The 24,659-nt window shown below is 38.9% G+C and overlaps 1 protein-coding gene across 2 annotated transcripts in view; it reads left to right on the plus strand.

Moving 5' to 3' along the window:
• Positions 1–24,659, plus strand: part of Setx (senataxin) — a 66,645-nt gene that overhangs the window by 21,351 nt on the left and 20,635 nt on the right. For both annotated transcript variants that reach the window (XM_041674132.1, XM_041674133.1), the window contains 11 exons: positions 4,265–4,436; positions 4,552–4,639; positions 4,996–8,988; positions 10,396–10,495; positions 13,494–13,667; positions 16,395–16,627; positions 17,923–18,090; positions 19,095–19,251; positions 22,327–22,428; positions 22,612–22,727; positions 23,868–23,939. In XM_041674132.1, coding sequence (XP_041530066.1) covers positions 4,265–4,436; positions 4,552–4,639; positions 4,996–8,988; positions 10,396–10,495; positions 13,494–13,667; positions 16,395–16,627; positions 17,923–18,090; positions 19,095–19,251; positions 22,327–22,428; positions 22,612–22,727; positions 23,868–23,939 — 5,375 coding nt within the window. The remainder of the gene's footprint in view (positions 1–4,264; positions 4,437–4,551; positions 4,640–4,995; positions 8,989–10,395; positions 10,496–13,493; positions 13,668–16,394; positions 16,628–17,922; positions 18,091–19,094; positions 19,252–22,326; positions 22,429–22,611; positions 22,728–23,867; positions 23,940–24,659) is intronic.

The following is a 24,659-nucleotide window of genomic DNA, read 5'->3' on the forward strand; positions in this document are numbered from 1 at the left end:
ATTTCCCTCTCCCATGATCCCTATGCTTCCAGTTTACTCAGGAGAGCCTGTCTTTTTCTACTTGATCCATGTATGTCTCTCTTAGGGTCCTCATTGTTGTCTAGGTTCTCTGGGATTGTGATTTGTAGACTGGTTTTCTTTGCTTTGTGTCTAAAAGCCACTTATGAGTGAGTGCATGTGATAATTGTCTTTCTGGGTCTGGGTTACCTCACTCAATATGATGTTTTCTAGATCCATCTATTTGCCCACAAATTTCAAGATGTCATTCTTTTTCTTCCCGTTGTGTTGTACTCTATTGTGTAAATGTACATCTTCTTATCCATTCTTTGGTCAAGGGGCAGTTAGGTTGTTTCCAAGTTCTAGTTATGACAAATAATGTTGAGCACATGTCCTTGTGGGTATGATTCAGCATCGTTTGGGTATATACCCAAAAGTGGTATTGCTGGGTCTTGAGGTAGGTAGATTGTTTCCTAATTTTCTGAGAAATTGTCATACTGATTTCCAAAGTGGCTGTATCAGTTTGTACTCCCACCAGCAATGGAAGAATGTTCCCTGTTGGAGGAGGGGCTGCTTGTTCTTTCTGTCTGCCCGGTTAGCTTAGGACCCCAAAGTAATCACATAGAAACTGTATTAATTAAAGAACTGCTTGGCCTATTAGCTCTAGCATCTTATTGGCTAACTCTTACATATTAATTTAACCCATTTCTATTAATCTGTGAATTGCTATGTGGCAGTGGCTTACCAGCAAAGTTTTGGCATGTCTGATTCTGGCTACAGCTCCATGGCATCTCTGACTCCGCCATCTTTTCTCTCAGCATTCTTTTTAGTTTTCCCCACCTAGCTCTGTTCCTCTATAGCTCTGCTATAGGCCCAAAGCAGTTTCTTTATTTACTAGTGGTAATCACAGCGTACAGAGGGAAATCCACATTACTTCCCCTTTTCTGTTTATATAAAAAAGGAAGGTTTTTATCTTTAACATAGAAAAATTACATATAACAAAACAGGTATCAAACAAGAATTACAGTTACAATGTTTATATCTACTTTTATCATAACTAAGGAAAGCTATAACTCTAATTTTTTCAACTCCATCAAAGACTCCAGAAGGATATATTACCTAAGTACAATGTTTATATCTACTTTATCTTTTATCATAACTAAGGAAAACTATAACTATAAATTCTTTAACTCTATCAAAGCCGGGCGATGGTGGCGCACGCCTTTAATCCCAGCACTCGGGAGGCAGAGGCAGGCGGATCTCTGTGAGTTCGAGACCAGCCTAGTCTACAGAGTGAGTTCCAGGACAGGCTCCAAAGCCACAGAGAAACCCTGTCTCGAAAAACCAAAAAAAAAAAAAAAAAAAAAAAAAAACTCTATCAAAGACTCAGAAGGATATATATATCCAACTAACATGACTAAAAGCTTTACTATTATAGATGAGTATCTCTTAATTTATATTTCTTAATTATACATTACAATTTTAAATGAGCTGCACAAAATACCCTAATAAGAGCAGAAATATATATATATACACACACACACACACACACACACACACACACACACAGTATAACAAAATTGACTTTAAATTTGTATCAGTAAAGCAAGATCCATACTAATGCATATTATTCATATCTATATCAGTTCCCTTTACTCCACATCCTCTCCAAAGTTAGCTTACTTTTACATTATGTAAACCAGAGTCTTCTGGGAAATCCATTTGCAAAAGTATGTCACTTAACAATTGGAAGGCCGTCCCAATCTTTCTTTTGTTTTTTGTTTTTTGAGACAGTCCTAGCTGTCCTGGAACTATCTCTTTTAGACCAGGCTGGCCTTGAACTCACAGAGATCCACCTGCCTCTGCCTCCCAAGTGCTGTGATTAAAAGTGTCTGCCAACTGCTGCCCAGCTACTGTTCCAATCTCTGCTGTTTCATTGTTCTCTGGTTCTGTAGGGTGGCACTGTCCAACATAATAACCACCAGATATAAGGAGTTACTGAAGTTTAATTGAAATGTAAAAATACTGTTTTTCATTCCCATTAACCTTATTTTCAAGGCTCAGTGCATACTAGACAGTATAGACTCACAACACTTTGATCATCACAGAGTCTGCTCTAGCGGACTGAGAAATGAAGTCAGGAACTTAATTATACCAAGATTCTAGAAGAAATAGCACCATTTTTTCTTTTTTAAAAAGATTTATTATGTATTCAACATTCCTTCCATGTATGCTTGCCAGATCTCATTATAGATGGCTGTGAACCACCATGTGGTTGCTGGGAACTGAACTCAGGCCCTCTGGAAGAGCAGTCAGTGCTCTTAACCTCTGATCCATCTCTCCAGCACTACCATTTTTTTCTGATGGCATGTTTTCTTGCTAGGTAATACTATTAATAATGGATTTGCCAGCATTTACTGCATAAATTACTAATTTTTTCCCATGTCTGTATATACTTTTTAAGTGTAAGTTTAAAATTCTTTAACTTTTCATAATTGTCTTCACATGACTATTTTTTTCCTTATTTGAGTGAGGTCTTAGTAAGCATAAGGTGCCATCAGAAGTTGTAAAGGATACACAATATATAAGTACAAAATAAGCAGTTTTGGTTGGGGATGACAGTATTTACCTAGTATGCCCAAGGCTCTGGGTTCTAACCTAAGCATTGAAGAACAGTTACTAACCAGAGTTTGAAAGGTCTAAGAAGTAAAGCAGAAGGGTCAAGACAACTAGATACTGAGTAATAGAGTAAACTATAGCACTGCCTCCACAGGGTACTCTGGAAATCACACAGCTGGAAACAGTAGCGTAGAATGGAATCTAATAAGGATGGTTAGAAATTTGATAGGCATTGCCGATGGGGAAGGCATTCTGGTATTTGCCAAAGGGTATTGATTTGTTTTGGTTATAAACAGTGATTATGGGCATATGAAAAATACAGCTGGGAACAGCAAAATCTTAAGTTTTTGACTAAGAGCTGTGATGTTAGAATCACTGAAGGTCTTTAGCCAGGACCAATATCTTTCCACTGTGTATCTGAGTGAGGGAAAAAGCATAAACGAACACTTAACGAATAGCAGGAATTTCTGCATATCCATGAAAAGTGGACCGTAAAGGTAGTAGAATGTGTATGAAGAATGCTTACTGTTGACCAGGAGTCTTAATTCTTAGCATAATTATTACCTATGGCACGCAAAATTAAGGATCTCATTGAAGCAGAATTTCTTAGATCCTGGGTTTTCTTTAGATCTATAAATATTGTTTCACATTCTTTTACTCTTAAACAATATTTAGAGAAAAGAGAGAGAGAACATTAAAGGACACTTTTAAAAGTCTGCTTTTGGGCTGGAGAGATGGCTCAGTGGTTAAGAGCACTTCCTGCTCTTCCAGAGGTCCTGAGTTCAATTCCCAGCAATCACATGGTGGCTCACAACCATCTGTAAAGAGCTGGCGCCCTCTTCAGGCATACATGCAGACTATGTACATAATAAATAAATCTTTAAAAAAAAGAATAAAAGTCTGCTTTCTTAAACATGTAGAATCTGGGGGTCAGAATCAGGTCCCCATGCTTGGCAGCAAGTGCCTTTACCCACTGGGCCATTGTACTAGCCCTCTCTTCTTTTCCCCCCTGTTGCTTACCATTTAGAGTTGGGGCATAAGCTTGTGGGAGGTCTTAGGTTAATTAGGAAAGACTGGTAAAATGGTGATGAGGTTGCCTTTGCTTAGACTGTTTTGTTGCTCATCAGTTTGTTTCCCATTAATACTGTTATTTATTTTTGCAAAGAGATTATAATTTTAGAACATTTGAAAATTTGCATGCTGGGCATGGTGGCACTCGGAAGAAGTAGATGGAACTCTTGTGAGTTACAGACCAGCCTGATCTACAGAAGTTTCAGAACAGCTACAGAGAAGCCCTGTCTCAAAAAACTTAGAGAGAGAGAGAGATTGATTGGCAGATATCACTTTAAATTAATTGCTATTACACCTGGCAGTGGTGGCCACACGTTTAATCCCAGCACTTGGGAGACAGAGGCCTCTGTGAGTTCCAGCCCATTCTGGCCTATAGAGCTAGTTCAAGGACAGCTAGGGCTGTTACACAGAGAAATCCTGTTTCGAAATCCCTCCCCCAAAATTAATTAGACAAATAAATAATAGTAGTTGCTATTTTGCTTTCAGTTTTGACTGACCAAGAATATTTAATTCTCAATATATTTTAGAATGTTTTTCTTACTGTTTTGTAATTTAGAAATTGCTGTATTCATTTTAGATGACAGCATGGATCCTTTCTGGCCAGCATTACACTGTTTCATGGTGATTCTGGATCGCCTTGGATCAAAAGTGTGGGGTCAACTTATTGACCCCATTGAAGCCTTTCAAACCATTATTAACAATGTGAGCTACAACAGAGAGATCCAAAATATACGGAAAAACTCCATAAGGTTGGTTAAATGTCAAAATTTAAAATAATGTATTGTAACTGATTTACCAAGGAGACTTTTTCCTCTCCTTCAATCCCTTCATTTCAGTAATTTCTATTTATTTTTAATATTTAAGGACCAAGTCAGAACCGGAGCCACATTTTGATGATATGGTGACGTGCAGCCAGATTGTCTATAACTATAATCCTGAAAAGACCAAAAAGGTATATAATATTTTAAAAGTTGAAGTGACACTGCAGAGACAGTGTTTTGTGTAGTGATTGGGTGCTGACTCTGTGATGTAGTAGTGTGAATCCACTATTCCATAAAGACCCTTTAATGGGGAGCATAAACTCTAGCCACAGTAGAAGATTTTCGTAGAAGTAGTAGTAATAATCAGTCTCAACTGAAGGGAAGGTTAGAGTATATGGTGTTTTCTCAAAACAGTTTTATAATTCAAGTTGCTTATATAGTAGACCAGAAGAGTAAAGCTGTAGGGTGTATTCCTTTTCTACAGTTTGGGTGTTGATACTTACCATGATACTTGATTATCTGAAAGTTTATTATTTTTTTGTTTTAGGATTCAGGGTGGAGATCAGCCATTTGTCCAGATTATTGTCCTAACATGTATGAAGAAATGGAAACGTTAGCCAGTGTTCTTCAATCAGATATTGGTCAAGACATGCGTGTTCATAACAGCACCTTTCTGTGGTTCATACCTTTTGTTCAGTCACTCATGGATCTTAAGGATTTGGGTGTAGCTTACATTGTAGAAGTTATTCATCATCTATACTCTGAAGTCAAAGATGTCCTCAACCAGACAGATACTGTGTGTGACAAAGTCACTGAATTTTTTATTCTGATTTTAGTGTCTGTGATTGAACTGCATAGAAATAAAAAGTGCTTGCATCTGCTGTGGGTGAGTTCTCAGCAGTGGGTAGAAGCTGTTGTAAAGTGTGCCAAGCTTCCTACCACTGCATTTGCACGAAGTTCTGAGAAGTTGCCTGGAAATATCCCTAAAGGAGCAGCAATAATACCACCATTGGCATTGCATTCAGTGCCCTCTAGCTCTGTTCAGCTTGCTTGTGTGCAGTTGATTAGGGGACTCCTCAAAGAAGGTTATCAGCTTGGTCAGCAAACACTTTGTAAGCGCTTCTGGGATAAACTTAACTTATTCCTTCGAGGAAATTTATCTCTGGGTTGGCAGTTGTCTACTCAAGAAACCCATGACTTGCAAATGTGTTTAAAACAAATAATTAAAAACATAAAATTCAAAATGCCCCAGTATAGCACTTTTGGGGAACTGACTTCTACATGTAAAACTTCTCCATCTTTTAAAGAAGAAAGTGAACAAACAGACAGGAAGCCTAAAAGAGACTTTTATTGCCTGGAATATTGCAGCCCCACATCTTCTAAAGAATCAGAGAAAGCTGACAGCAATCAGGTATTGATTAAAGCAGATAATACAGAAGAGGAGGGCATCAAGCAGCATTACATTGATTTGAATGAAGACGAGCCTCTTCCAGCTGAGTTGTGCTTGAAGGGAAAGAGCGAGGCCCCTTTTTTTGGACGTGTTCAAGAGCAAGTTAAAGTAAGCACAGAGAAGTCTGTAAAAGAAAACTCTTCATATACACTACAGAATAATACTTTAAGAAATGGCCTAGAATGGGAATGTGACAGAGGAGTAATAATATCAACGCATTCATTGACTAATTCTAGCATGGATTCTTTGGAAAAGGTATCTACATCAAATGAAGATGTCTCAGTAAAGAATGAAACTGTTGGCAAAAACTCAAAACCAAAGTCTAAAGCACAGAAGGATGAGATTTGTGCAAAGTTATCACATGTCATAAAGAAACAACACAGGAAAAGTACTTTGGTCAATAATACTATTAGTCTAGAGGAAAATGCAGCTTTGTCTGACCTTGAGAACTCCTGTTCAGGAAAATATAGACGGTTTCTAAAGGAAGATACTGTCAAACATGATGTGTCTTTAGAACCTGTTTCAGATGATGAACATGGAGAGCAAAATTCTCAAAAGAGTTCATTGTTAAAAAAGAAACAGTTAAAAAGCGAGGAGTTAGATAATTCTGATGGGAAAAAGTGTCAAACCCGGGAATGCCATGCTGCTGCTGATTTGTTACCAGTTACTGATAGACTGGTGAAGAAAACTTCATATGAGGGTCCTGAAAAGGTTGAAGTTGAATCAAGAGATAAGGAAATAAAGAGTACAGTGATGACTTCTAACATGGTAAAAGGAGAGGTGCCTCATGGCAATAGCAAGCCTTTGGTAACAGGTCCTCAAATAGACCTTTGTAACGTAGCTTTAATAGCTCAAACCACTGTTATTCAGTTTCCATCAGGTTCAAGTAAAAGTCCATCCCAGCTACAAAGAAAAGATGATATAAGATGTTTGACAGCTAACCCAAACAGTGCTGATACCTGCCACGAGCAAGTTATTGTTATTTCGGATTCTGATGAAGATGATGATGAGAGAAGTCATGGCATTGAGAAACACATCAAACAGGACAAAGTATACATGGAGAAAGAATGTCCAGAGCAGCATGGGTCAGTAGTTAATAGCATTGTGGAACATATAAAGGAAGAAGAAACAAAGTACCCTATTGAATTTGAAGACTCTGAATCTCAGGTTTTTGAGTTTGAAAGTTGTTCTGAAGTGTTCTCAGTTTGGCAAGATCATAAAGTAGACAGTAAGAACTCCCTTCAAGAGGAAGGAAGAAGCTATCTAACTCATGTAGCTGATAATACAAATGATAATTTGGGTTGTGGTGTAGACTCTGTGTCTGAAGAGGTTGTTATAAATGAAGCAGAGGATATTGAAGAGCATACAGAACCACACAGTAGTGTTTCTGTTGAGGGATTTTGTAAAACCGGAGGAAAACATAAGAGAAAACAGTGTAAAAGAGTTACAACTGAAGATGCTCAGAAATCTTCATTTTCCTTCATAGCTGAGCAATCGACTGATGACAGAGATCTTTCTGGAAGTGATTTAAGAAGTGCAGACATAGGGACGTCAGCTCTCAGTTCAAGTGTTGAGAGAGATTCTGCAGTTTCACTGATGTCTACAAAGCTTCATACTCACTCTAAACCTGTCAGGAAAGTTCCAGCTTCTAAGGCTATTAAGAAAACCTATTTAGACACCAAAAGAGGTCGGAGTAAGAGTTCATGTTATATCAGCTGTAGAACATCTCCTGCTGTTGTGCCACCAAAGAAATTTCGCCAGTATCCCCAGCCATCTTCAGCGCCTGAAAAGCTTGGTCTAAGAAAACCTCCCCGGAGGGCATTTGAGTTGTCTCAGAGGTCTTTGGAGTCTACATCCCAATTACGTCAACATGGTAAGACTGTTGGAGTAGTTAACATCCCCAGAAAGGCTAAATTAATTCAATCCTTAAAAAATAAGAAGCTTCTGACAAGCCAGGAAATTCAGTTTCAAAAACTTAGTAGAGGCAGACCACATAAAAAACGAGACCTTGATTACAAAAATACCGATACTGTGAGAATAGTGCTGGGTTCCGACGTACTTGTACCAGACTCTGATGGGCCAGATAATCATAGAGGAAGTGAGCCACCTGCCAACAGTAATGAAAAGCAATTAGCAAAATGCATGCCTTCTAAACCAGAAGTGGCAAAAGCCATTTCCTATCCTCAGGTGATGGATATAGCTGGTCTTGTGAACCAGTGTGAGTCTGGAGTGTCAAGTGAAGGAGTACCGACAGATGAGGACCCTGTGGATGAAGATGCTGTGAAAGCTACAGAGCCAGAATCCGGTAGTGATACAGATGATGACAATTTATTCCTAACACAACATGATCCTCTAGATATGGATCTGTGCTCACAGATGGAAAATAATAAACCAATTATAGTGGCTCATAAAGATACAATTCAGAGAGAAGATTTTGTAAGTCAGCCTCAGTTAGAGTCTTTGAATGTCACAAAGTGTAAGTACAAAGACTGTGTTGAATCCACGATAAACCATGGTGAATATTGCCCAAGACACTCTGAAACTAAACCAGCAGATGACGACGTGTTTCGTAAACCCTTTGCTGTACCCAGGCCCTCAAGACCTACTACTACCAAGATATTTAGCTCAAGCAGTGCTTCACGAACTGCCAATTTTTCCAAGTCTTTGGAAAGTACCATTCTTCAGTCAGCACTAAAAAAGCCAAATGTGGCACAGCCTAATTTGAAGGTGACACCACCCTCTTCCCTGGTGTCTCAGAAGCCAGTGGCTGAGGTGAAAAGTTTATGCAATATTTCTCATTTTCGGACTCCAGGCAGTTCCATCAGACATAGTTACAAGCCTATACTTAGTGAGACCAGGCCTATGTCAGCTTCTCGAGTGAATATTCCCTTACCATCACAGCCTGTCTTTGACACCTTCATTAAGGAGGTCTTAAAATGGAAATACCAAATGTTTTTGAACTTTGATAAATGTGGCGCCCCAGCAAGTCTCTGTCAATCTATCTCAAGATCTGTGCCCATCCAATTTCAAGATTATGCAGAGTATTTTAATGTTTTTCTTCCTTTGATTATATTGAATACTTTTGAAACAGTAAGTATGCTTTAATTCTTTCCCCTTCTATAGATAAAAATCAAAAAAATGCTCATGAGCATATTGTCCATCTTATGCCTGAATATGTACTCATTTCAGTGAGAAGGTATTGGAGGGCTTTGAGTTAGTATTTAGACCAGGGAGTAATAATACACATTAGTTTATTCCTTATACATCCTTGGTTGTTGGTAGAGAATAAACAATAGAAAGGCTAACAACAGATCTAGCAAACCACTTACAGGTTGGTTACAGCAACTTGGGGAGAGAATGATGGTGGCTTTGTTTCGGTAGTAACTGTGGAGATGGAAAGGCCACAGGTACACTTTAGAATATATGACTTAACTTGAGGTTGATAAAATGGCTCTGATTTGAGCCTTAACCTGGTTAGGTTGTAATGTTTACTCTCCCAGGAGCGGGGAAGAGCCTCCTGAACACACGCCTCCCCTTGACATGGCAGGAAAGCTCCTGTTGCATATTTTAGTCAAAAGGAAGGGATAGTATGAAGATGGGCTGTCTCTCCTGAGGAATGACTGTATGGTTAACTTTGAGCAGAAGCAGGTCAGCACCAGGAGTCATTGATGAACAGTTTCATGAGAGGAATTACAGGCCAGTTGCAGATTTTGCCACTTGAGTCAAAATGTTACTATAAAAACAAAATCCTTAAGGTCCCAAAGTTTTTTTGTTGTTGTTGTTTTTTTTTGTTGTTGTTTTATTTTTTTTTTAAGTGTAAAATAGCCTTTTTACACTAGCATTTTCTTTTGTAAATTTGGACTTAACGATCGCCAAAGATACTTCTGAGTTTGATTTGAGTCTTTGGAAGACTGGTAGGTGTGACACAGAAATTGACAGGAAGAATCCTTGTGCAAATACCCAGAGACTGAGGAAAATATAGGTCAAATATAGGTCTCATTGTGAAGTGGGTGCTACCAGCAAGATGTAGGAGCAGCAGATGCTTCCACAGTGAACTGGATCAGGGCCCCAGGTGCCTGCTGGCCATGAAAAGTAGTCTATTTCAACTGAGGAACAGTAGTTTTAGCCTTTAGAAGTGCAGTTAACAAATAGAAGCAAACATGGCTAATGGCTACTGAATTGAACAGGTCACAGTTTTGAACAATTGCATTAAACCATACAACCTGATTTTTAGACTTTTTTTTTTTTTTTTTTGGTTTTTCGAGACAGGGTTTCTCTGTGGCTTTGGAGCCTGTCCTGGCACTAGCTCTTGTAGACCAGGCTGGTCTCGAACTCACAGAGATCCGCCTGCCTCTGCCTCCCGAGTGCTGGGATTAAAGGCGTGCGCCACCACCGCCCGGCTTACTTGGGATTCTGTTGTACTTTCCCTGTAGCTCAGTTTGGGAAGTTTTGCTGTATGTTCTTTATGTCTTAGTTTGCTTTTATTCCTTTATGTAGGTGGCACAGGAATGGTTCAACTCTCCAAATAAAAAGAATTTCTATCATTTGTATTTACGAAAATTTCCAGCCGACTATAAAAAATACTGGGAGTTTATGAGTAAGTTCATATGCAACTTGAAATATATGATGTGATCATTGGAAATTTCTACTTGAGAAGAGGTGTCAGGGACTGGTAAGGTAACCCAGTGGGACAAGCTCTTACAGCCCCCAGCAGTACTGTAGACAGACTGGCAGCAGCCAGTGATCAGATGAAGATAGCCATGTAAATTATCTCATTTAGCTTGATTACGATGAGACAGTAAGGCAGAAAACATTATTTGAGATAAAAAGAAATGCTCAGTTGAGTTAAACAGGCATTTTAGCGCATTGTACATGATACGTAGCTGAAAAGTGAATATTTCATAGACAAATGATTTTCTTTCTTTTTTTTTTTTTTTTTTTTTTTTTTTTTTTTTTTTTTGAGACAGGATCTTGCTTTATCACCCTGGCTGGCCTAGAACTCATTAGTCAACCAGGCTCACCTCAAATTCACAAAGCTCTGCTTGCCTCTGCCTCCTGAGTGCTGAGATTTAAGGTTCATGTCCCTACACGTAACACTTCTTGCACTATTGAATCAACAAAGAGGAACAATAAAAGTAAAATAACAATAGAAATAAGTGATGTTTCTTCTGCACCAAATACACAGTATAATTCACCAAGATCCTACTACATTTATGGTAAAACTGGCTTAGTAGTTCTTGAACTCTTGTGTATTGTGAGTAGAGCAAACATAGGAGTATATTGATATTGTTAGGAAATGGCTTTCAAGAGAGGAGGGTTAATAGAGTGGTGTAAGGTGATAAACCTTGGCATTTGAATTAGAAAAACTGGCTTTTTGATACAACTTTAGAATTCAAAGAGATGTAAAACTTAGAGTCCACATATAATTTTCAGCAAACCTTTTGTTTGTTTTTGAGACTGGGTTTCTCTGTAGCTCTGGATCCTGTCCTGGAACTTTTGTAGTCTAGGCTGGCATTGAACTCACAGAGATCTGCCTGCCTCTGCCTCCCGAGTGCTGGGATTAAAGGTGTACGCCACCATTGCCCGGCTCAGCAAACCTTTTTACTATGTTAACATTTTGCATATATGGATATGAAATCAGGATTAGTATTGCTATAATACTGAGTATGAGACCTCATTCATACCATAGCATGGTTCCACTAATGTCTGTTTTCTGTCCTGGGATTTAGAGTTCAACATCAGTAGTTGTACTGTCTTCTGAGTGTTCAGTGTTCTAGAAAAGCTAGTTCCTTAGCCTGTCTTAACTTTCTGTCTTTGATGCCTAAAAAAACATTGCTCCATTAGTTTGTAGAACACTCCCTTTGTTTCCCAGATGTTGCCTTAGACTTGAGGTTTCGTGATTTTGGTAAAAATAGAGCAGGAGGATGGCTTTTCTTGGTGAAGATCGATTCTGATGCCTTGGTTGCTGAGTATCTCTGTGAAGTCACTGTTTTCCATCTGTGATCAACAACCTCTTGAGTGAGCTTTTCTTTCTTCTCTGTTTTTATTTTTAATTTCTTTGTTTTGTGGTCTGGGATTAGAACTCAGGACCTTTGCTTTATACCACTGAGCTATACTTCTAACACATATTTGAAATTTCTTGTTCACGATAGTTTTCTCAACCCAAATATGGCTAGATTTATTTCAGTATTTTCCGCGTGTGTGTGTAGACTAATTTGGCCTTAAACTCAGAGGTTCACCTGCCTCTGCCTCCACACTCATTTACAACTATCATTTCTCCATTGTTTAAAATGCCGTAAGTTCTGTCTTGGCAAGGTGTAGTGGCAGACACCTTTAATCCCAGCACTTGGGAAGCAGAGGCAGGTTTAGTTTAAGGCCAGCCTGGTCTACAAAGCTAGTTTCCAGGACGGCTAGGGCTACAAAGAGAAACCCTATCTAGATGGATGAGAGGGGAGAGTTCCTCTGTCGTCTTTAATTTAAATTAGCTTTGCCTCTGAAGTGTCTGAAAGTGAATGTTTTTCATTGGAACATTTGTTAGTATGCTGGATCTATTTCTGACATTGTCTAATACCTAGAAAGGTATTAGTGATTGGTTGTTTTCTTTTCACTTTTGAGATCATGAGAATTTTTTATATATAAAATTGCAAGTTCAAGGCTGGTGGGATAGCTCAGTGGATGAGGCCCCGAGCTGCCAAGTCTGGTTTGAGTTTGAGATCATGGGAGAAGGAGAGAAAGGACCCCTCCAAGCTTTCCTCTGACATTCATCCCACCCTCCAATTGTGTGTACATTGACACAGATAAAGAAAACAACCTTTATAAAGTTTCCGTTTGGGGCATGAAAGATGGCTCAGTGGTTAAAAGCAGGTATTACTCTTAAAGAGGATCCAAGTTCAGTACCCAGCACTTGAACCAGGTTGGCCTAAAACTCATAGAGCTCTGCCTGCCTTTGCTTCCCAAGTGCTGGGATTAAAGATGTATGCCACCCCTACCTGGCTCTTTTTATAATTTTTAATTACTTTTTGTTGTTGTTGTTGTTTTTGTTTTTCTGGACAGAGTTTCTTTGTGTAGTCCCTGGTTGACCTGAAACTCTAAAGATGAGCTAGCCTGTTTCTGCCTGGAATTTAAAGACATGCCCCACCACCGCACATCTGATTTTTTTTTTTTTTTAAAGCCCTCTGAGCCCAGTTGGTGTGCCCTTTCTGTGCCTGGATGTGGGGCTATCCCCTAGAGTCTCTGGAATCTTATCAGTGTTCATTCTCCTAAAGAAAAGTGACCCTTGCTCCCTTAGAAGCTATCAACTACCAGTAACAACTCAGCTTGTGGTGGTACCTATGGAGCCCGTCCGCTTTCATTGCTGGAGTTCTGAATTGGCTTGATCTTTTGCAGGTCATGTACAGGCTACCACAAGTGCTACTGCTATGATTTGCACTCAGTATTTTTACATTTTTATTGGCTTATATCGCCCTTTTAATAAACAGAATCCATCAGGACTTTAATCCACTTGTACTTTGGAGTTTAGTACAAAGGTTTAATTTCTTATAAGTTGATCTTGAAATCTGTTAAGAGTTGCATAAATCCTAATTTTTGTTTCATAGTTTACCTGGAGGAATCTGAACTAGCTAAACAGCTTCATCCAAAGGAAAATGATCTGGTGTTTTTGGTTCCTGAGAGTCTAAATAGAGAGGAGAAAGATATGGACGAGAATGACATGCAAGATCGAAATGCCTATTACTGTGGTTATGTTCATAAGTTTCGCCGTACTTCAGTCAGTAAGTAAATGAGGTGTCAGCAAGGAGATTGTCTCATTTTCTGTACACTGTGCTTCCTTAGCCCTGTATTTTGTTATATTCCGGGTTGATCACTTGCCATTTAGATTTTTTTCTACTTAAGATCCTTGTTTACTGCTTACTACTTAAAAACTTTAATTATGTGTATGAAGGTATGTGCACATGAGTGGAGGTGACTGCTGAGGCTAGACATGCTGCCTTTCCTTGGAGCTGGAGTTAGGCAGTTATGAGCAGCTGCCCAGCATGGGTGCTTAAAAAACTAACTCAGGTTCTCTGGAAGAGCAGTATATGCTCTTAACCATTGAGTCTTGTCTGCAGCCTTAAGCTTTGTTTTAATGTCCTCTTCTGATGCATTCTTCCATCTATCGTTTTTACATATCATTTTAAGTCATCTGTTTAATAAGTCACATTCCAACCTTAGTTTTCTGACTAATTGCTATTTAGAACAAACAATTTATTACCAGGTAGCTTAAGCTTGGAAATTTACTGCCCATCACTTTCATTGCTTTGTAGGGATTTCTCCCTCGTAGCTTTAATTAATTAATTAATTAATTAATTTTTAAAATGTTTATTTATTTATTTATTATGTATACAACATTCTGTCAGTGTGTATGCCTGCATGCCAGAAGAGGGCACCAGACCTCATTACAGATGGTTGTGAGCCACCATGTCGTTGCTGGGAATTGAACTCAGGACCTTTGGAAGAGCAGGCAGTGCTCTTAACCTCTGAGCCATCTCTCCAGCCCCTCGTAGCTTTAATTTAAAACATCTTCCAAGCAATGTGTTTTATTTTTCTTCACATTTGTAGTGTTCTTCAAAGGTGGTCAGAATTATTCCTTGTTACTAATGGAAGCTATGGCTCAGAAATACTATGTAACCACGATTGTTTCCTAACACTAATCTGCAATTCAGAATTGAAGCTTTTTTTTTTTTTTTAAAGTAGGCCTCTCTATATTGTCCCAGCTGTTTTTGAGCTCTTAGGTTAAAGTAATCCTCCTGCTTCAGCCTCATAAGAAACTGCTGCTATAGTTTGTATAGCATGGTTCAAAACGTAGTTGTGGTTTACTGCGAAGGCCACATCTTTGTCAGTCTGCCCTTTTGACAGCCCTTTTGACTTCTATTCTTATTTATATGAAGAAAAGATTATTTCCTGATTCTTCAGCCTTATTGTATCATGTTTCAAAGTTGCATTGATCCTCCTGAGACTGTCCCACCAAGCTGCATTCTGATGTGCCAAGTTTAGCTCGATTCTTTGTTTGTTTTTTCAAGACAGTGTTTTTCTGTGTAACCATAGCTGTCTTGGAATGCACTTTTACAAGACTAGGCTGGCCTTGAGCTCCTGGGTGCCTTATCTTGATTCTTTGTGTGGAAGATTTTCAGCAGAGTTATGTGACTTAATTTTTGCTTTTGACTCTTGAAAATGATTAACATTTGCCAAATTTATAATCATCAAATTTACAATTATTTCTTTTCCTTAAATCCTTTTAGTTCAAAATTGTTGAATCGCTGTATTTGAAAAGCTATAGTTTAGATCCTTGTGGTCGTTTCTGATCCTTTGTGTCTTTCACAACTACTTCTTCATTGCAGGTTGACTGTTTATGTCCATTTTACCCTACATCCAGCCATCATCACATCTGTCACTTTTTCCATAGCACTTTATTCTTTTTGTTTTGTTTTGGCTTTTTTTTATTTTATTTTATTTTATTTTATTTTATTTTTTTGAGTCAGGTTTCTCTATGTAGCTATTGACTGTTCTGGAACTCAGATCTGCCTGCCTTGTCTCTCCCGAGTGCTGGGATTAAAGGTGTACACCACTACACCCAGTATCTAGCTCTTAATTCTTGGTTTGTAGTAAGAAGTGAATTTTTTTTCCTAGTTTTAGTTTTTCAAAATAGCATTTCTCTGTGGAAAAACCTTTGTCAACCAGGCTAGCCTCAAACTCAGAGATCCTCTTGACTCAAGGGCTGGAATTAAAGTCGTGTGCCACCACACACAGTTGGGAAGTTACTATTTTTTAATGGATGAGGCAGAGCCTGTTATCTATACAGAGATAACATATGTCTTCCTACCTAAGTGAATAGCATTCTGAGTCATTATTGTGTTACCCAGAACTCTACAAAAACACACTCCATTTTGCTCTTTATCTTGTAATACATGCCTTCCTACTTTTCCTTCCAGCTGTACTGGCTCTGCCTCCCTATATTTGAGTTACTCCCAGCACACTTCTACCTCCTATTCTCTGTGCTTGGTGAATCAATCTTTGCTTGTAGCTCTCTTTTCAAAGGAATAAAGCTTTCAAAATCCTTATTTCACATCTCTGCTCAGTATCATTTTGTCAGGAAGACACTGGCCAGCTTGTCCACCTCTGTACCCCCATTCCTTTCTCATCCCATCTCTGCTTCTCCATAAGCAGTCACTACTGTCTGACATATTTATTTGACATTTTTCTTTGAAGGACAGGAATATTGTTTTTTTTTTTAAGTGAAAACTACAGGTTCATTTCATTTGCCACAATCCCATACAGTTCTCTATCAACCGTTCAAGTGTAAAACTCACTCCACAAAACCCAAGACCAACTCCTGCGTAAAATAAATGAGAATAATTTTACGTTTAGCAAGTATAAGTGGCTTATTTAAGTACATCATATAAGTTCTAAACACATGTGACTAACATTTTCTCACTGATGGCTTTTCTCCTCTTTGATTATAGTGAACAGTGGAAAAACTGAGTGTTCCTTGTGCATCCAGACACAAGATAACTTGGCAGCCAGACTACAGGAACTTACAAAATGTCTTGTGATCAGTTCTCTAGTAACCACACAGAGGAAATTGAAAGCCATGTCTTTGTTGAGCGGTTGGAACCAGTTGGCCAGAGCTGTTCTAAATCCAAACCCCATGGACTTCTGTACCAAAGACCTATTAACGACAACATCTGAAAGAATTGTGAGTGCTTATTTGAATGGCGCTAGGGAAAGTGAGAGAACTTTTAACAGGATACTTTTAGCTGTTGAATGGTCCTGTATGCTTGTGCACAGTGGTGTTTAGTTCCCTTCAGTTTTGCAAGGTGTACAAGTGGGTTAGCTTATGTCTGGCTAAGTATAAGACAGTAAAGAGGGTGTGTCGAAAGAGCACCATTCTGCTGGTTGGTTGTGGCAAATGCCTTTAATCCCAGCACATAGGAGACAGAAGCATGTAGATCTGAGTTCGAGGACAGCCTGGCCAACAGAGCAAGTTTCAGGACAGTCAGGGGCTACACAGAGAAACCCTGTCTCCAAAAAACCAAGAAAAGAAAAAAACCCACCATTCAACTGTTCTTTAGCATCTGCTTCAGTGTTTACTGGGTGTGCACCATTCAGCAATTGTTCACAGGTTTTGTGGCAGGAGTTTTGCATTTGGATATTGGTGGAAAACCATGGGATTGTTGTAAATGAAGGGATGAACCTGTAGTTTTCACTGTAAAAATTATATATATAGTTTAGAAAATGAGAAAGGACATATAAAGGGAAACAAGTATTTCTTTTTTTTTTTTTTAAATATTTATTTATTTATTTATTATGTATACAATGTTCTGTCTGTGTGTATTCCTAAAGGCCAGAAGAGGGCACCAGACCTCATTCCAGATGGTTGTGAGCCACCATGTGGTTGCTGGGAATTGAACTCAGGACCTTTGGAAGAGCAGGCAATGCTCTTAACCACTGAGCCATCTCTCCAGCCCAGGAAACAAGTATTTCTAAACCCTCATTTTATATGCAACTTGTATATGTTGCATACTTAAGCTTTTGTGGTCATTATCCAATCATTTTGCACCTTAGAATCTTAGTTTAATGAGTTAGAGAGGTCAGGAGTATTGGCTATCCAAATCGAAAGTAAAACTGAAGCTTCAATGTGGTTTGCTATGAAAACTTTTTCAGTGTGTGACATTGTATTAGGAAAGACATATTCCTGGAATCCTTCACTGTGTAAGCAGAAAATTGACTAAAGGGAAATAATTAGAATAATTCCAAAAGAAAAGCTTATGTAAAAAATTTATTGTCATATTTGTATGACTACAGGCTGAAGCCTGTAGATATTAATTAGTAATTAATAACTGATTAGATTTCCTCTAGTTGTGAAATCATTAGGTCAGTTACTTAGACACTTGTTTTGTTTGCCATGGAGGAAGAAAGTTGAACGAATGCTGTTCATTACTTCTCCCATGTGTCATCACAGAAAGAACTCACTACACATCTTCTCTATAGATTAACTACCTAAAAGACTTCAATGAAGATCAAAAGAAAGCCATAGAAACTGCATATGCAATGGTGAAACACTCACCATCTGTTGCCAAAATCTGTTTGATTCATGGACCACCTGGAACAGGAAAATCAAAAACCATTGTTGGTCTCTTGTACCGCTTATTGACAGAGGTGGGTGTGACACTGTTAGCCTGTACTTGGCTTGACCTGAATTAAGAGGCACGTGAGTATTAAAGTGCCCTTCCCTTTTATTTGTGTATTTGAAAAGCTTTATTATTATTATTATTACTGTTTTTAATTTTGTGTATATGTGTGTTTTGCCCATATGTATGTCTATATAGCATGCATGCAGTGCTTACAGAGATCAGAAGATATCTGATTCTTCTGGAACTTGTGGGTCATGATTTGGGTGCTGGGAATCGAACCTGAAACTTCTGAGCCTTCTCTCCAGCCTTTTGAACGTATTCTTGAGCTAAATGTTGGTTGTACTGACTATTATATAATGGTGAAATAAATAAAAGTAAGGCATAGAGCATCCAAACAGTTGTGATAAACTTTATGCCAGTAAAGTCTTGTTTTTTGTTGCTTCTTGACAGGGTTTCTCTGTACAACATCCCTGACTGTTTTGGAACTTGCTCTGTAGGCTAGGCTGGCCTCAAACTCCTCCTCCTACTTCAGCCTCCCGAGTGCTGGGATTAAAGGCATGCTCCACCACTACCTGGCTTCAACTTGCTTTTGTCTTATTTATTTATTTATTTATTTATTTATTTATTTATTTATTATGTATACAATGTTCTATCTGTGTGTATGCCGGCAGGCCAGAAGAGGGCACCAGACCTCATTACAGATAGTTGTGAGCCACCATGTGGTTGCTGGGAATTGAACACAGGACCTTTGGAAGAGCAGGCAATGCGCTTAACCTCTGAGCCATCTCTCCAGCCCTCAACTTGCTTTTGTTTGTTTGTTTCTCTGGTACTGGGATTGAAGTCCAGGGTCTTGGATGTCCTCATAAGTGCTGTGCAATGTGCCCCTGCATCCCATACCACAGTACCTTTCATATTGTGGGAGGAATAGATGCTTTGCTTTAACCATTGTGAGAATTTGCAAGCAGACAAAGATTTGAATCCCAAAATTTAGAGCTTATTGTTGTTTGTCTGTTGTATGACAAATTGTAGAACCAGAGAAAGGGCCACTCAGATGAAAACTTCAATGCCAAAATCAAGCAAAACCGAGTCCTCGTGTGTGCACCTTCCAATGCAGCTGTTGATGAACTTATGAAAAAAATCATCCTTGAATTCAAAGAAAAATGTAAAGACAAGAAGAATCCTATGGGTATGATACTCTTGCTCTGTTTTTTCTTTTCGTCTTTATTTTCCTTAATATCTGACACTGCCTTTTATCAGTTAATATCAAAGTCAGTTGCAAGTAACAGAAACTGCACATGGGCTAGCTTAAGCATGATAGACATTTGGTTCCAGTTCAAAAAGCTTAGGGGACCGTTTAGTATGGGCACTAGTTCCTGTTGTGCAGAGTCTGCAGTGAACCATATTCTTCTGTCCTGGTGCCTTATTGTGTTGTGACCCCCATTTGTTAGTGTACCTCTTGGTGAGGGATAGCTGCTACACCGACAAATCCCATCCCCGAGAATGAAGAAAGGTAAAATGACAAAGAGAACAAATGAGCTGTCTGTTCAGGAGTGTTCCTAGATACTATAATATCATCTCTGTGTACTCCCTTTCACTGCAAATTACATGGGCATGTCTGAGAGATGACATGTTTGTCCTTTCTTTGCATATGTGTACCTAATACAGGGTTCATTTCCTCTAGAAGTTATTACATTGCCAGTTTATAGCCAAACTCTTTCCTTTTTGCCATCTATTTGTTAATGGTTGTGAGGGTAGACAGCATTCTTCTGTACTTCTGTTCTTACTGAAGTAACATCAATTCTGGTACTCTAAGCTGACCCTGCCATCCACTGACTGGCTCTCAAGCTATAGTTGAATAGCACTGTCCAAGAGAGCTGCATGTGTAGCCAAGAGGCATGGCTGCCAATGCTGTGCTTGGTGAGCTTTTTAAACAGTGGAATAGCACGTGGGAAGAGCATTCACCCACAGTAGATGCCTGCACTGACGTTTGTTCAAGTGCAGCTTAGTCGCTGTGGGAAAGTTAGAAATTAACAGCCTAAAGTTTTTTTTTTAATATTTATTTATTTATTTATTATGTATACAGTATTCTGTCTGTGTGTATGCCTGCAGGCCAGAAGAGGGCACCAGACCCCATTACAGATGGTTGTGAGCCACCATGTGGTTGCTGGGAATTAACTCAGGACCTTTGGAAGAGCAGGCAATGCTCTTAACCACTGAGCCATCACTCCAGCCCCGACAGCCTAAAGTTTTATCAGTGAATAATAAACTATCAATTTTTGCTTTTATATTTTGTTGATATGATAGAGCCTTTTTTTCTCCCTGTGCCTTTGGTAAATTATAATAGTATCACCTTGTAAACGTCATTATTCTGTGATACAATGCTTGATTGTTTTTAGAACTTTGAAGTTTGTGCTCATAAATGAGAACAACCCATAATTCCTTTTTTGTCATAAGACAGATTATTTTATACAGTTTGTTAATTATCTTGATTTATTTTTGGTGTTGATTCATTTTGTTATATGTTCATTTTGTTTGTTGATAATAAAGTTTTCATAAATTGTTAAATGTTTTCAAGAGTCAGGTTCACTCAGCTTCTCAGTTTTAAGTGAGCTTTGCTAATTTATATTTTCCAAGGGAAGAGCCTCTCCTGAACTCGCTTTATAGACCAGGCTGGCTTCGAATTCAGAGATTCACCTGCCTTTGCCTCCCAAATGCTGGGATTAAAGGCGTGTACCACTATCATCCAGCTAGAAATAAGGGTTTTTGTTTTGTTTCGTTTTGTTTGCTTGCTTGTTTTTTGGTTTTTCTAGACAGTGTTTCTCTGTAGCTTTGGAACCTGTCCTGAAAGTAGCTCTTGTAGACCAGGCTGGCCTCGAACTCCCAGAGATCTGCCTGCTTCTGCCTCCCGAGTGCTGGAATTAAAGGTGTGCTCCACCCCCCCACCCTCCACCTCCCCCCCGGCGAAATAAGGGTTTTTAAGCCTATATTTTACTAAATGTAAATTATACTTTAATGATGATAAAGAACAAAGTAATGGCTTGCCACCAGTCAACCCTCTTCAGAACCTAGGGAAGCTATTGATTCCTAGGTTGGTTTTCAGCTCTGCTTTTGGCTTTTAGGAATTTCTCTGAATTTTCACAAGTTCATTCCGTGGTGTGAATGATGTCCATTTTAACGTGTAGAACATTTCTGGATATTTAGTATGAATTCCAAATCTCTTGCATTTTTTTGGTGGATACACAGTGAATCTGGCTATTTTGAAACCTTCGAGTAGATGTTGGCTAGAGAAGATGTCCTCTCACATTTAGGTGAGAGAACTGAACTATATGATTCTTTAAAAACTTGTATGGTAGCCGGGCGATGGTGGCGCACGCCTTTAATCCCAGCACTCGGGAGGCAGAGGCAGGTGGATCTCTGGGAGTTCGAGGCCAGCCTGGTCTACAAGAGCTAGTTCCAGGACAGGAACCAAAGCTACAGAAAAACCCTGTCTAGAAAAAAACCAAACAAAAAAAATTGTATTATAGGCAACTATATAAAAATGCCATTTCTTCACCATATATTTGTAGTTTGAAAATTTGGGCTAAGTGTAGTTCATATGCCTATAACCCAGACTTGGGATACACAGGCAGGAGGATTGCTAGAAGTTCAAGACCAGTCTGGTCTACATAGTTCCAGGCCTGCCAGGACTATATACAAGACTTTGTCTCAAAACAAACACCTTGATTCTGAGTGTTTGGGGCAGGTGGTGGATTCTTATTTGAATTAAAATACATAGTAATATAAGTTGTTAAGAAAACTTTGAGCTAAGTGTGGTGGTACCTTTAATCCCAGCATCTGAATTTCTCATTCCTCAAGTGTTCTTCATGGAACACTTATAGAGAGTAATTTGAGAAACATCAACATAACAGTGTGAATTCTGCATGAAATATCCATGTGACCTTCCTATCTTGTATTGACTGAAGTGGTAAGTACCTTATAACGTTACCATTCAGAATATCTGAAAGACTGTGTGACAGGTCTTTAGTATAGCTCCTGGCATGCAGTTATAGTTCATGCTATAACTCTCTGATTAGTATGGAGATGGGATTTATTAGCAGTGTCCTTAATAATAATTTTGCCCCCCCCCCACCACGTCCTTATTGTCCCAGAACTCTCTGTAGACTTTGAACTCAGAGATCTGTCTGCCTCTGCCTCCCAAGTGCCGGGATTAAAGGTGTGTGCCACCACGACCTGGCTAAATTTTGTGTGGTTTTATCAACAGGAAATTGTGGAGATATAAATTTAGTACGACTGGGTCCAGAAAAGTCTATTAATACAGAGGTCCTAAAATTTAGTTTGGACAGCCAAATCAACCACAGAATGAGTAAGTACTGTCTGGTTCATTGGTGTTCCACTTCCTTTTGTATGGCAAGGTAAAGGTTAGGGGGCAATAGTGGTATTTTGGAGATCCCAAAACTAATCTAGCTTTGTGAAGGAGTTTTCCTTCACATTGTATTTGTGTGTATTTGTGAATTTGTTAAAATTAACACGTGATTTTAAAATTTAGAAAAAGATTTGCCTTCTCATATTCAAGAAATGCTGAGAAGAAAAGAGTTTCTAGATGGTCAACTCGATGAACTTTCTCGTCAGCGAGCTCTGTGTCGAGGTGGGCGGGAGATGCAGGTATGGATACTTCCTCAGTTGGGCCTTGCAGAAGTGGCTTAGACTTGAGCTAGGCAATGGGTGTGTGATGTTCTTACCGAAATAGGACGTTGAGTCCATGAACTATGCTGAAGTAGTGTGCTTAATGTCAGGGTTAGCACGCTCTTTTGTGAAGTAAATACTGTATGTTTTATAGACAACAAAGTGTCTGTGACAGCTTCTCAGCTTGATTGTGGCTCTAAAACCTCATCAGATCAGTGTAAACAAACAGATGCAGTTTGTTTCGCAGTAAAGATTTATTTACAAAAGTAGATGACTTATTTTCATCATTAGGCACTCTTCAGTTGGTGAGTTGAACCTAGGGACCGGAGAGATGGCTCAATGATTAAGAGCACTGATTGCTTTTCCAGAGGACCCAGGTTTGATTCCCAGCACCCACATGGCAGTTCAAAATCAATTGTAATTCCAGTTCCAGATGACCTGATGCCCTCTTTTTGTTTCCTCAGACTATTGGCATGCTCGTGTTACAAACATACATGCAGGCAAAACAACTGTGCGCATAAATAAAAATAACCAACATTCCTAATTATGTTGAGAAAAAAGAATTTGATGGCTCATATACTCGAAGTTAAGGGTTACTTAGCTTTCAGTATGGTTGGATCAAGAACTTAAGCTGTTAACATTTTTTCCACCTTTTGATTTTCTTTTCTCTGTATGTCAGCCATTTCTTTTCCATGAGAGGACAAGTGCCAGAATTTCTGGGTACCACCACACCGACTTAAAATGTCATATGTCTGTTCTAAGAATATACTTTGATTAGTCTCTGGTTGCCAAGCAAATCTAATCCCTGCTTTTATTTAAGGGAAGGGTGCCATGATTTCCCATGCCTGTATTATGTGTTCATCACTGTGGCAGGATTGTTGAGTGTGTGTGAAGTGCCTTAGACATGAATGATGCTCCAGAGTTGGAGATACTAGGCAGACAGCAATCATGGAGCACGAGAGACATAACTCTGTCTCTTAACTGTACAGAGAAGTGTTAAGAGTTGATTGGTAGGGAAGAGAGCACTCTTTTAGTGAATTCATGTGTTGTTTTCCACTCTCATGTGAATTGTCTGCTTAAGTGCTTGGTTTTCATGGTAACGTTTTAATTTGTTTTCAGAGGCAAGAATTAGATGGACACATTGTCAAAGTTTCAAAAGAAAGGCAGGAACTTGCTTCAAAAATTAAAGAGGTAATTTACCTGCAGTGTTTTATTTTTTTAATGAAACAGTTTAGAGGATTTAAGGGCTGAGGTTTGTTTGGGTTTGTATTTGTTTTTTTTTTTTTGTTTGTTTGTTTGTTGTTGTTTTTTTGAGACAGATTTTCTCAGTGTAGCCCTGGTTGTCCTGGAACTTGTTCTATAGACCAGGCTGACCTCGAAGTCACATAGAGATGCACCTGCCTCTGCCTCCCAAGTACTGGGACTATAAAAGCATGGGCTACCACTGCTGACTATCAGATTCTTATTAGACTAATTGAAGGTAGGCTGAGTCAGATTTGTGTCTGGACAATCAGAATGCAGCTCTAAAGAAATCAGTTTCAATAGGACACTTTAAGGGTGAAGACAGAGACTGCACTTTAGTTTCCTGGCCGCCCAAACCCAAATAATCACACAGAAACTGGCTAATGGCTTAGGTGTATTCCTAGCTAGCTCTTACATCTTAAATTAGCCTGTTTCTATTAATCTATGTATCGCCATGCGGCTGTGGCTTACTGGTAATGTTCTGGCACCTTTCTCCTTCGGTGGCTACATGGTATCTCTTTGACTCCTTCTATTCTCTCTATATCTCTCTTAGGATTTCTGCTTGGCTTTACTCTGCTTAGCCTTTGGCTGAAACAGCTTTATTCATCTACCAATAAAAGCAACACATGTATAGAAGGACATTCCACATCATCTTCTCTTTTCTGTCTA

This window comes from Microtus oregoni, unplaced genomic scaffold (genome assembly GCF_018167655.1).
Source record: "Microtus oregoni isolate MIOR12 unplaced genomic scaffold, Mior012 000025F_ref0000491, whole genome shotgun sequence".
In the NCBI taxonomy this organism is placed as follows: Eukaryota; Metazoa; Chordata; class Mammalia; order Rodentia; family Cricetidae; genus Microtus; species Microtus oregoni.